The sequence below is a fragment of the Salmo salar genome, chromosome ssa27 (genome assembly GCF_905237065.1).
Source record: "Salmo salar chromosome ssa27, Ssal_v3.1, whole genome shotgun sequence".
NCBI lineage: Eukaryota > Metazoa > Chordata > Actinopteri > Salmoniformes > Salmonidae > Salmo > Salmo salar.
The window spans coordinates 21,603,894-21,616,915 of NC_059468.1; the positions used below are offsets into that span (position 1 = coordinate 21,603,894).

The following is a 13,022-nucleotide window of genomic DNA, read 5'->3' on the forward strand; positions in this document are numbered from 1 at the left end:
CCCATGGTGGCGGTGGGGTTATGGTATGGGCAGGCATAAGCTACGGACAACGAACACAATTGCATTTTATCGATGGCAATTTGAATGCACAGAGATACCTTGATGAGATCCTGAGGCCCATTGTCGTGCCATTCATCTGCCACTATCACCTCATGTTTCAGCATGATAATGCACGGCCCCATGTTGCAAGGATGTGTACACAATTCCTGGAAGCTGAAAATGTCCCAGTTCTTCCATGGTCTGCATACTCACCAAACACGTCAACCATTGAGCATGTTTGAGATGCTCTGGATTGACTCGTACTACAGCATGTTCCAGTTCTCGCCAATATCCAGAAACTTCGCATAGCCATTGAAGAGGAGTGGGACAACATTCCACAGGCCACAGTCAACAGCCTGATCAACTCTATGTGAAGGAGATGTGTTGCGCTCCATGAGGGAAATGGTGGTCACATCAGATACTGACTGGTTTTCTGATTCAGGCCCCTATCTTTTTTTACGTATATGTGACCAACAGATGCATATCTGCTTCCCAGTCATGAGAAATCCATAGATTAGGTCCTAATTAATGTATTTCAATTGACTGACTTCCTTATATGAACTGGAACTCAGTAAAATCTTTGAAATTGTTGCATGTTGCGTTTATATTTTAGGTCAGTGTAAATACATACATACAGGTGACCACTAGCATAGCTTAGTGGTTAGAGTGTTGGATTAGTAACTGAAAGGTTACAAGATCGAATCCCTGAGCTGACAAGGTACACATCTGTCGTTCTGCCCCTGAACAAGGCCGTTAACCCGCTGTTCCTAGGCCGTCATTGAAAATAAGAATTTGTTCTTAACTGACTTGCCTAGTTAAATAAAGTTCAAATAAAAAATACAGATGAATGACATACTTCAAGAAATATCAAACAGGTTAACCTACCAGGCTAGGAAGGTCATGGAGACTATAAATACGAGGAGAACAAAAGCTCCGGCTGCAACACCGTAGACCCACGTCTTCAGTTTACCATCTGTAGAGAACACATCACACACTTAGTGCACTGACAGGGGACTAACTCCAGCTCACACTATAATGTCAATGGCTTTGGTGCAGATCCAATCCTGTGCAGAAGAGGGCAGCAGTACACCAAATATTTTCCAGGTCATCTATTGTGTGTAAATGATCGTTGGTGGATTGTGCTTTAATTTTGCTGTAAATATTAAGATCCAGCACATCACATCATACATGAATTGAAATTATGGCTATTTTGAGGGTGAGAAATTCTGGGCCTAATCCTAAATTTAAATGGTGGTGTGAGACTTCTGTTCATAAAATGTCTTGACGGCATTAGGGGATTTGTGCAAAAACAATTTGTGGCTACCGGGAATGACAATGCAGAATGGTTGGCTTTCTGTAGCAAATTCTGTTATAATTCCTGAATATATTCACATTTACTTTCTACAAAGTAATAGGCCGATATTCTAACAAGATTCAAAATAAAACATAATAACAACCAAGAACAAATGTCTTGGATGGTTCCTACTGTCCCGTAAATTGCTAGAGTAAATCTGTCTGGTTAGAGTACCTGGTCCGAATGGCTGTAGGAACCAGGTGCGTCCAGCTCGGCCAGGCAGGCTGTTGGAGGGCTGTGTGGGGCTGACCGCCCTGATGGTCTTCACATCAGCCCTGTTGTCCCCCGCCGTGGGGATCTCTAACACAGGGATCACCGTACACTGGTCCAGCAGGCCGTCTGAAGTCATCACCTCCGTGTAGCGCTCCTCGCAGCCACACACCCCCGCCTGGGACAGGAAGGGAGGTACACACATGTATTAGTGAAATGCAGTTGCACATCAAGGGGTTGCTTTGCAGGTGTGTTGGAGATGTTTAGCAATTGGTGCACTTCATGAGTATCACACAATTCACACACACACACACACACACACACACACACACACACACACACACACACACATTATAAAATCAAAACATAGACGCAAGGCATTTTTGTCAGTTTCGTCTCTACAGCAAATAATACAGTCGGAGGCTGGTGACCTGGCTAAGCACCAAGTTGGATTAAAGTGAGGTTATTTCTTATCAAATATTCCCGGGTGTAATCGAATGAATCATCACTCAGCTTTAGCTCAGGCTCATATCTTGGCAGTATTAACATTAACCATCACACGTTTCAATCCCCTTTGTGATGCTAGTGCTGCATTGAGAGATCAGACAGAAATTCATGCTCTGAGATTTATAGGTTGGTGTCTGTTGGGGTTGGGGTATACAGCCCGCCAGCCCAAAGGCTTCCCCTATTCTTTCTCTCTTTCCACTCTCTCTGTTCGCTCATCACTCGAGCTCTCTCAGATCACTCCTCTGCCAACCCAGGGGTTTTTCATTATCTTTCATCCCCCTCTTTCCTTTTTTCTCTCATCACCCCGAGATTAAATACCAACAATGCAAACAGTGGCTGTACGGCTGACTACACACACACACACACACACACACACACACACACACACACACACACACACACACACACACACACACACACACACACACACACACACACACACACACAACTTCATGAACACACAGACAAACATAAAATTTGGGAATGATGGACAGAACAAATTAGATTCACTCACGACCACACCTACAAGCACAAAATAACACTGGCACAAGAGACACATTTACACACAGTCATAAACACATTTACACACAGTCATAAACACATTTACACACAGTCATAAACACATTTACACAGCCAAGATGACTAACAACACAAACATGAAAGAGAACAGACATTTGAGCCACATCCAGCTAGACATGTTGCTGTAGCTCTCTCACAGCTCCCTCAGCACTGACTAGAGGCCTGAGTCCTGGTTCAGGGTGTTAGTAATAGTGACTGGTTCTGATGCGTTCTGACATGGGTGTGTGTATAGATGGTGCCGATCCCCCATAGACACAGACACAGACACACACACACACACACACACACACACACACACACACACACACACACACAAGCACTCCCAGTGTACCCATGTAATCGGTCCCCCGGTGTGTCCAGGAAATTGACTCCGTTTGTAGTGAACACAAATGCTGGAAGCGCTCAGCCCGAGGAGGGACAAACTCCACTTCAAAGACCAGGCTGAATATTATGGGATGTTTCTCTCTTACATACAACTGAGAATCAAATACACCCTTTGAATACCACTGGGTTGAAGAATACCGTACTGTATTGTATTGAATAAAAAAATATATATATATATATATTTATGTCTAATGTTGTTTGTACTGGTTCTGGGATTTCATGTGAGATGCTTGATAATGTGAGATGGAGTTTAATTGAGAAAATAAGTATAATTGAAAAAGAAAATAGTCTTGTTGATCATGTATGTAGTATTCTCCTGCTACGGCAGATGCAGTAATTACAGGGGAATTCATCTGCACATAACATGTCTGTCTGTCTGTCTGTCTGTCTGTCTGTCTGTCTGTCTGTCTGTCTGTCTGTCTGTCTGTCTGTCTGTCTGTCTGTCTGTCTGTCTGTCTGTCTGTCTGTCTGTCTGTCTGTCTGTCTGTCTGTCTGTCTGTGTCTCCCTCCCTCCCCCATCACCTCTGTGCAGAAGGAGCGTGGTTTGTTGCAGGCTGGGTCACATGATCGGTCTGCCACGGGTTGGGCCGTCATAGGGCAGCCACCTGTATGGTAGAGGTCAGAGGGCAAGTGTCAGTAGGGAGGGGTTTGGGGCAGCGAGGGGATGAAAGTGAGGGTGCCATAGGGAGAGGTCTCCCTTTATGACATAAAGATGCTGTACATTTTATTGTCTCACTAATGCAGGTAGACAAGCACATACATGTATACACAAGATGTACACAAGCAGACACACACAGTCTTGTGCAACGAGCCTATGGAGACACACATTTCAGTCCCATTCAATAACGTATTTTCCCTAACCCCTAACCTTAAAACTAACCCTAAACCAATTCTAACACTAATTCTAACCTTTACCCTAAACCTCATAGAAATAGCATTTGACATTGTGGAGACTAACTGTCCCCAGTTGGTCAAATGTTTGTTTACTATTCTTGTGGGGACTTATAGTTAACCACGTCCAAACGCACACACAGCAGAGCAGCGGACATGCGGTCCACATTGTTGGGAAGCTTTCACTGCTGTATTTGTTACTGTACTTCTGTCAGTCTGTTGTGCTGCAGGCAACATGGATCTCTCTCTCTCTCTCTGTCTCTCATTCCACAGCAGGAGGCAAGCAACAACAATGGGTCCTCCAATGCTTTCCAATTAATTTCCCCTCACAGATAGCTAGCTGCTCAAGACGCCTCCCAAAACACAGAGACAAAAACACACAGTTCCAAAAACACACTTAGATAAACAGGAAAGCAGACTGAGCTCTCTGGGTCTCAGATGATTTGTGTGTACTGTGGTGAGATGATGCACTCACTGTAAGATGTACACTGATACACCTTCAGATATCAAGGACAGCATTCTTGCGTCCCAAATGACACCCTATTTCCTACATAGTGCACTACTTTTGAAGAGAGCCCTATGGACTCTGGTCAAAAGTAGTGCACTATTTAGGAAATAGGGGGCCATTTGGGACATACCATGCCTGGGAAGGGAAGGTAGGCCAGCCCTGGCCCCATTCCTATCTCTTTATCGCCTCAGGGAGATTCCCTCCCATCGTCCCATCAATGCAGTGGACTGCCTCAAGGCAAAAAGAAAGGAGCTCGCTGTTTTCTCACTAGGCTTTTATTTGAACTACACTGGGATAAATCAATATATACAAGAGAAGGGTATCGGAGACAAGAGGAGGAATACTGTAGTGGTAGTGGGGGGGGGGACTAGACACACTAGACCAACAGTATACAGAGTAGGAATACTGTAGTGGTAGTGGGGGGAACTAGACCAACTAGACCAACAGTATACAGAGTAGGAATACTGTAGTGGTAGTGGGGGGGGACTAGACCAACAGTATAAAGAGTAGGAATACTGTAGTGGTAGTGGGGGGGGGGGACTAGACCAACAAGACCAACAGTATACAGAGGAGGAATACTGTAGTGGTAGTGGGGGGGGGACTAGACCAACTAGACCAACAGTATACAGAGTAGGAATACTGTAGTGGTAGTGGGGGGGGGGACACTTGACCAACTAGACCAAGAGTATACAGAGGAGGAATACTGTAATGGTAGTGGGGGGGGACTAGACCAACAGTATACAGAGTAGGAATACTGTAGTGGTAGTGGGGGGGACTAGACCAACTAGACCAACAGAATACAGAGTAGGAATACTGTAGTGGTAGTGGGGGGGGACTAGACCAACAGTATACAGAGTAGGAATACTGTAGTGGTAGTGGGGGGGACTAGACCAACAGTATACAGAGTAGGAATACTGTAGTGGTAGTGGGGGGGGACTAGACCAACAGTATACAGAGTAGGAATACTGTAATGGTAGTGGGGGGGGACTAGACCAACAGTATACAGAGTAGGAATACTGTAGTGGTAGTGGGGGGGACTAGACCAACAGTATACAGAGTAGGAATACTGTAGTGGTAGTGGAGGGGGACTAGACCAACAGTATACAGAGTAGGAATACTGTAGTGGTAGTGGGGGGGACTAGACCAACAGTATACAAAGCAGGAATACTGTAGTGGTAGTGGGGGGGGACTAGACCAACTAGACCAACAGTATACAGAGTAGGAATACTGTAGTGGTAGTGGGGGACGGGGACTAGACCAACAGTATACAGAGTAGGAATACTGTAGTGGTAGTGGGGGGGGGGGGACTAGACCAACAGTATACAGAGTAGGAATACTGTAATGGTAGTGGGGGGGGACTAGACCAACTAGACCAACAGTATACAGAGTAGGAATACTGTAGTGGTAGTGAGGGGGGGGACTAGACCAACAGTATACAGAGTAGGAATACTGTAGTGGTAGTGGGGGGGGACTAGACCAACTAGACCAACAGTATACAGAGTAGGAATACTGTAGTGGTAGTGGGGGGGGACTAGACCAACAGTATACAGAGTAGGAATACTGTAGTGGTAGTGGGGGGGGGACTAGACCAACAGTATACAGAGTAGGAATACTGTAGTGGTAGTGGGGGGGGACTAGACCAACAGTATACAGAGTAGGAATACTGTAGTGGTAGTGGGGGGGGGACTAGACCAACAGTATACAGAGTAGGAATACTGTAATGGTAGTGGGGGGGGACTAGACCAACAGTATACAGAGTAGGAATACTGTAGTGGTAGTGGGGGGGACTAGACCAACAGTATACAGAGTAGGAATACTGTAGTGGTAGTGGAGGGGGACTAGACCAACAGTATACAGAGTAGGAATACTGTAGTGGTAGTGGGGGGGACTAGACCAACAGTATACAAAGCAGGAATACTGTAGTGGTAGTGGGGGGGGACTAGACCAACTAGACCAACAGTATACAGAGTAGGAATACTGTAGTGGTAGTGGGGGGACGGGGACTAGACCAACAGTATACAGAGTAGGAATACTGTAGTGGTAGTGGGGGGGGGGGGACTAGACCAACAGTATACAGAGTAGGAATACTGTAATGGTAGTGGGGGGGGACTAGACCAACTAGACCAACAGTATACAGAGTAGGAATACTGTAGTGGTAGTGAGGGGGGGACTAGACCAACAGTATACAGAGTAGGAATACTGTAGTGGTAGTGGGGGGGGACTAGACCAACTAGACCAACAGTATACAGAGTAGGAATACTGTAGTGGTAGTGGGGGGGGACTAGACCAACAGTATACAGAGTAGGAATACTGTAGTGGTAGTGGGGGGGACTAGACCAACAGTATACAGAGTAGGAATACTGTAGTGGTAGTGGGGGGGACTAGACCAACAGTATACAGAGTAGGAATACTGTAATGGTAGTGGGGGGGGACTAGACCAACAGTATACAGAGTAGGAATACTGTAATGGTAGTGGGGGGGGACTAGACCAACAGTATACAGAGTCGGAATACTGTAGTGGTAGTGGGGGGGGGATTAGACCAACTAGACCAACAGTATACAGAGTAGGAATACTGTAGTGGTAGTGGGTGGGGGGGGGGGGGGACTAGACCAACAGTATACAGAGTAGGAATACTGTAGTGGTAGTGGGGGGGGACTAGACCAACAGTATACAGAGTAGGAATACTGTAGTGGTAGTGGGGGGGACTAGACCAACAGTATACAGAGTAGGAATACTGTAGTGGTAGTGGGGGGGGACTAGACCAACAGTATACAGAGTAGGAATACTGTAGTGGTAGTGGGGGGGGACTAGACCAACAGTATACAAAGCAGGAATACTGTAGTGGTAGTGGGGGGGGATTAGACCAACTAGACCAACAGTATACAGAGTAGGAATACTGTAGTGGTAGTGGGGGGGACTAGACCAACAGTATACAGAGTAGGAATACTGTAGTGGTAGTGGGGGGGGGGGGGACTAGACCAACAGTATACAGAGTAGGAATACTGTAGTGGTAGTGGGAGGGGGGGACTAGACCAACAGTATACAGAGTATGAATACGTAATGGTAGTGGAGGGGGGGACTAGACCAACAGTATACAGAGTAGGAATACTATAGTGGTAGTGGGGGGGGACTAGACCAAAAGTATACAGAGTAGGAATACTGTAGTGGTAGTGGGGGGGACGGGACTAGACCAACTAGACCAACAGTATACAGAGTAGGAATACTGTAGTGGTAGTGGGGGGGGGGGACTAGACCAACAGTATACAGAGTAGGAATACTGTAGTGGTAGTGGGGGGGGGGACTAGACCAACTAGACCAACAGTATACAGAGTAGGAATACTGTAGTGGTAGTGAGGGGGGGACTAGACCAACAGTATACAGAGTAGGAATACTGTAGTGGTAGTGGGGGGGGACTAGACCAACTAGACCAACAGTATACAGAGTAGGAATACTGTAGTGGTAGTGGGGGGGGGGACTAGACCAACAGTATACAGAGTAGGAATACTGTAGTGGTAGTGGGAGGGGGGGACTAGACCAACAGTATACAGAGTATGAATACGTAATGGTAGTGGGGGGGACTAGACCAACAGTATACAGAGTAGGAATACTATAGTGGTAGTGGGGGGGACTAGACCAAAAGTATACAGAGTAGGAATACTGTAGTGGTAGTGGGGGGGGACTAGACCAACAGTATACAGAGTAGGAATACTGTAATGTTAGTGGGGGGGACTAGACCAACTAGACCAACAGTATACAGAGTAGGAATACTGTAGTGGTAGTGGGGGGGACTAGACCAACAGTATACAGAGTAGGAATACTGTAGTGGTAGTGGGGGGGGGACTAGACCAACTAGACCAACAGTATACAGAGTAGGAATACTGTAGTGGTAGTGGGGGGGGGGGGACTAGACCAACAGTATACAGAGTAGGAATACTGTAGTGGTAGTGGGGGGGGGGACTAGACCAACAGTATACAGAGTAGGAATACTGTAGTGGTAGTGGGGGGGGGGACTAGACCAACTAGACCAACAGTATACAGAGTAGGAATACTGTAATGGTAGTGGGGGGGACTAGACCAACTAGACCAACAGTATACAGAGTAGGAATACTGTAATGGTAGTGGGGGGGGACTAGACCAACAGTATACAGAGTAGGAATACTGTAGTGGTAGTGGGGGGGGACTAGACCAACAGTATACAGAGTAGGAATACTGTAGTGGTAGTGGGGGGGGACTAGACCAACTAGACCAACAGTATACAGAATAGGAATACTGTAGTGGTAGTGGGGGGGGACTAGACCAACAGTATACAGAGTAGGAATACTGTAGTGGTAGTGGGGGGGACTAGACCAACTAGACCAACAGTATACAGAGTAGGAATACTGTAGTGGTAGTGGGGGGGGACTAGACCAACAGTATACTGAGTAGGAATACTGTAGTGGTAGTGGGGGGGACTAGACCAACAGTATACAGAGTAGGAATACTGTAGTGGTAGTGGGGGGGGGACTAGACCAACTAGACCAACAGTATACAGAGTAGGAATACTGTAGTGGTAGTGGGGGGGGGACTAGACCAACAGTATACAGAGTAGGAATACTGTAGTGGTAGTGGGGGGGGACTAGACCAACAGTATACAGAGTAGGAATACTGTAGTGGTAGTGGGGGGACTAGACCAACAGTATACAGAGTAGGAATACTGTAGTGGTAGTGGGAGGGGGGGACTAGACCAACAGTATACAGAGTATGAATACGTAATGGTAGTGGGGGGGACTAGACCAACAGTATACAGAGTAGGAATACTGTAGTGGTAGTGGGGGGGGGGACTAGACCAACTAGACCAACAGTATACAGAGTAGGAATACTGTAGTGGTAGTGGGAGGGGGGGACTAGACCAACAGTATACAGAGTATGAATACGTAATGGTAGTGGGGGGGACTAGACCAACAGTATACAGAGTAGGAATACTATAGTGGTAGTGGGGGGGACTAGACCAAAAGTATACAGAGTAGGAATACTGTAGTGGTAGTGGGGGGGGGACTAGACCAACAGTATACAGAGTAGGAATACTGTAATGTTAGTGGGGGGGGACTAGACCAACTAGACCAACAGTATACAGAGTAGGAATACTGTAGTGGTAGTGGGGGGGACTAGACCAACAGTATACAGAGTAGGAATACTGTAGTGGTAGTGGGGGGGGGGGGACTAGACCAACAGTATACAGAGTAGGAATACTGTAGTGGTAGTGGGGGGGGGACTAGACCAACTAGACCAACAGTATACAGAGTAGGAATACTGTAGTGGTAGTGGGGGGGGGGGACTAGACCAACAGTATACAGAGTAGGAATACTGTAGTGGTAGTGGGGGGGGGGGACTAGACCAACAGTATACAGAGTAGGAATACTGTAGTGGTAGTGGGGGGGGGGACTAGACCAACTAGACCAACAGTATACAGAGTAGGAATACTGTAATGGTAGTGGGGGGGGGGGACTAGACCAACTAGACCAACAGTATACAGAGTAGGAATACTGTAGTGGTAGTGGGGGGGGGACTAGACCAACAGTATACAGAGTAGGAATACTGTAGTGGTAGTGGGGGGGGACTAGACCAACTAGACCAACAGTATACAGAGTAGGAATACTGTAATGGTAGTGGGGGGGACTAGACCAACAGTATACAGAGTAGGAATACTGTAGTGGTAGTGGGGGGGACTAGACCAACTAGACCAACAGTATACAGAATAGGAATACTGTAGTGGTAGTGGGGGGGGGACTAGACCAACAGTATACAGAGTAGGAATACTGTAGTGGTAGTGGGGGGGGACTAGACCAACTAGACCAACAGTATACAGAGTAGGAATACTGTAGTGGTAGTGGGGGGGGACTAGACCAACAGTATACTGAGTAGGAATACTGTAGTGGTAGTGGGGGGGGGACTAGACCAACTAGACCAACAGTATACAGAGTAGGAATACTGTAGTGGTAGTGGGGGGGGACTAGACCAACAGTATACAGAGTAGGAATACTGTAGTGGTAGTGGGGGGGACTAGACCAACAGTATACAGAGTAGGAATACTGTAGTGGTAGTGGGGGGACTAGACCAACAGTATACAGAGTAGGAATACTGTAGTGGTAGAGGGAGGGGGGACTAGACCAACAGTATACAGAGTATGAATACGTAATGGTAGTGGGGGGGACTAGACCAACAGTATACAGAGTAGGAATACTGTAGTGGTAGTGGGGGGGGGGACTAGACCAACTAGACCAACAGTATACAGAGTAGGAATACTGTAGTGGTAGTGGGGGGGACTAGACCAACAGTATACAGAGTAGGAATACTATAGTGGTAGTGGGGGGACTAGACCAAAAGTATACAGAGTAGGAATACTGTAGTGGTAGTGGGGGAGGGGGGGAACTAGACCAACTAGACCAACACTATACAGAGTAGGAATACTGTAGTGGTAGTGGGGGGGACTAGACCAACAGTATACAGAGTAGGAATACTGTAGTGGTAGTGGGGGGGGGGACTAGACCAACTAGACCAACAGTATACAGAGTAGGAATACTGTAGTGGTAGTGGGGGGGGGGGACTAGACCAACAGTATACAGAGTAGGAATACTGTAGTGGTAGTGGGGGGGGGGACTAGACCAACAGTATACAGAGTAGGAATACTGTAGTGGTAGTGGGGGGGGGGGACTAGACCAACTAGACCAACAGTATACAGAGTAGGAATACTGTAATGGTAGTGGGGGGGGACTAGACCAACTAGACCAACAGTATACAGAGTAGGAATACTGTAATGGTAGTGGGGGGGGACTAGACCAACAGTATACAGAGTAGGAATACTGTAGTGGTAGTGGGGGGGACTAGACCAACAGTATACAGAGTAGGAATACTGTAGTGGTAGTGGGGGGGGACTAGACCAACTAGACCAACAGTATACAGAATAGGAATACTGTAGTGGTAGTGGGGGGGGGGACTAGACCAACAGTATACAGAGTAGGAATACTGTAGTGGTAGTGGGGGGGGACTAGACCAACTAGACCAACAGTATACAGAGTAGGAATACTGTAGTGGTAGTGGGGGGGGACTAGACCAACAGTATACTGAGTAGGAATACTGTAGTGGTAGTGGGGGGGACTAGACCAACAGTATACAGAGTAGGAATACTGTAGTGGTAGTGGGGGGGACTAGACCAACTAGACCAACAGTATACAGAGTAGGAATACTGTAGTGGTAGTGGGGGGGGGACTAGACCAACAGTATACAGAGTAGGAATACTGTAGTGGTAGTGGGGGGGGACTAGACCAACAGTATACAGAGTAGGAATACTGTAGTGGTAGTGGGGGGACTAGACCAACAGTATACAGAGTAGGAATACTGTAGTGGTAGTGGGAGGGGGGACTAGACCAACAGTATACAGAGTATGAATACGTAATGGTAGTGGGGGGGGACTAGACCAACAGTATACAGAGTAGGAATACTGTAGTGGTAGTGGGGGGGGGGACTAGACCAACTAGACCAACAGTATACAGAGTAGGAATACTGTAGTGGTAGTGGGAGGGGGGGGACTAGACCAACAGTATACAGAGTATGAATACGTAATGGTAGTGGGGGGGACTAGACCAACAGTATACAGAGTAGGAATACTATAGTGGTAGTGGGGGGGACTAGACCAAAAGTATACAGAGTAGGAATACTGTAGTGGTAGTGGGGGGGGACTAGACCAACAGTATACAGAGTAGGAATACTGTAATGTTAGTGGGGGGGGACTAGACCAACTAGACCAACAGTATACAGAGTAGGAATACTGTAGTGGTAGTGGGGGGACTAGACCAACAGTATACAGAGTAGGAATACTGTAGTGGTAGTGGGGGGGGGGGGGACTAGACCAACAGTATACAGAGTAGGAATACTGTAGTGGTAGTGGGGGGGGGACTAGACCAACTAGACCAACAGTATACAGAGTAGGAATACTGTAGTGGTAGTGGGGGGGGGGGGGACTAGACCAACAGTATACAGAGTAGGAATACTGTAGTGGTAGTGGGGGGGGGACTAGACCAACAGTATACAGAGTAGGAATACTGTAGTGGTAGTGGGGGGGGGACTAGACCAACTAGACCAACAGTATACAGAGTAGGAATACTGTAATGGTAGTGGGGGGGGGGGACTAGACCAACTAGACCAACAGTATACAGAGTAGGAATACTGTAGTGGTAGTGGGGGGGGACTAGACCAACAGTATACAGAGTAGGAATACTGTAGTGGTAGTGGGGGGGGGACTAGACCAACTAGACCAACAGTATACAGAGTAGGAATACTGTAATGGTAGTGGGGGGGGACTAGACCAACAGTATACAGAGTAGGAATACTGTAGTGGTAGTGGGGGGGACTAGACCAACTAGACCAACAGTATACAGAATAGGAATACTGTAGTGGTAGTGGGGGGGGGGGACTAGACCAACAGTATACAGAGTAGGAATACTGTAGTGGTAGTGGGGGGGACTAGACCAACTAGACCAACAGTATACAGAGTAGGAATACTGTAGTGGTAG

General features: G+C 47.1%; 1 protein-coding gene across 1 annotated transcript in view; it reads right to left on the reverse strand.

The window, feature by feature from the left end:
- LOC106588717 (thrombospondin type-1 domain-containing protein 7A-like) overlaps nucleotides 1-13,022 on the reverse strand; it is a 170,657-nt gene that overhangs the window by 5,134 nt on the left and 152,501 nt on the right. Inside the window, exons 25-27 of the mRNA XM_014177994.2 lie at nucleotides 3,596-3,678; nucleotides 1,568-1,781; nucleotides 925-1,012 (exon numbers count right to left, since the gene is read on the reverse strand). Of these exons, the coding sequence (XP_014033469.2) occupies nucleotides 925-1,012; nucleotides 1,568-1,781; nucleotides 3,596-3,678 (385 nt within the window). The remainder of the gene's footprint in view (nucleotides 1-924; nucleotides 1,013-1,567; nucleotides 1,782-3,595; nucleotides 3,679-13,022) is intronic.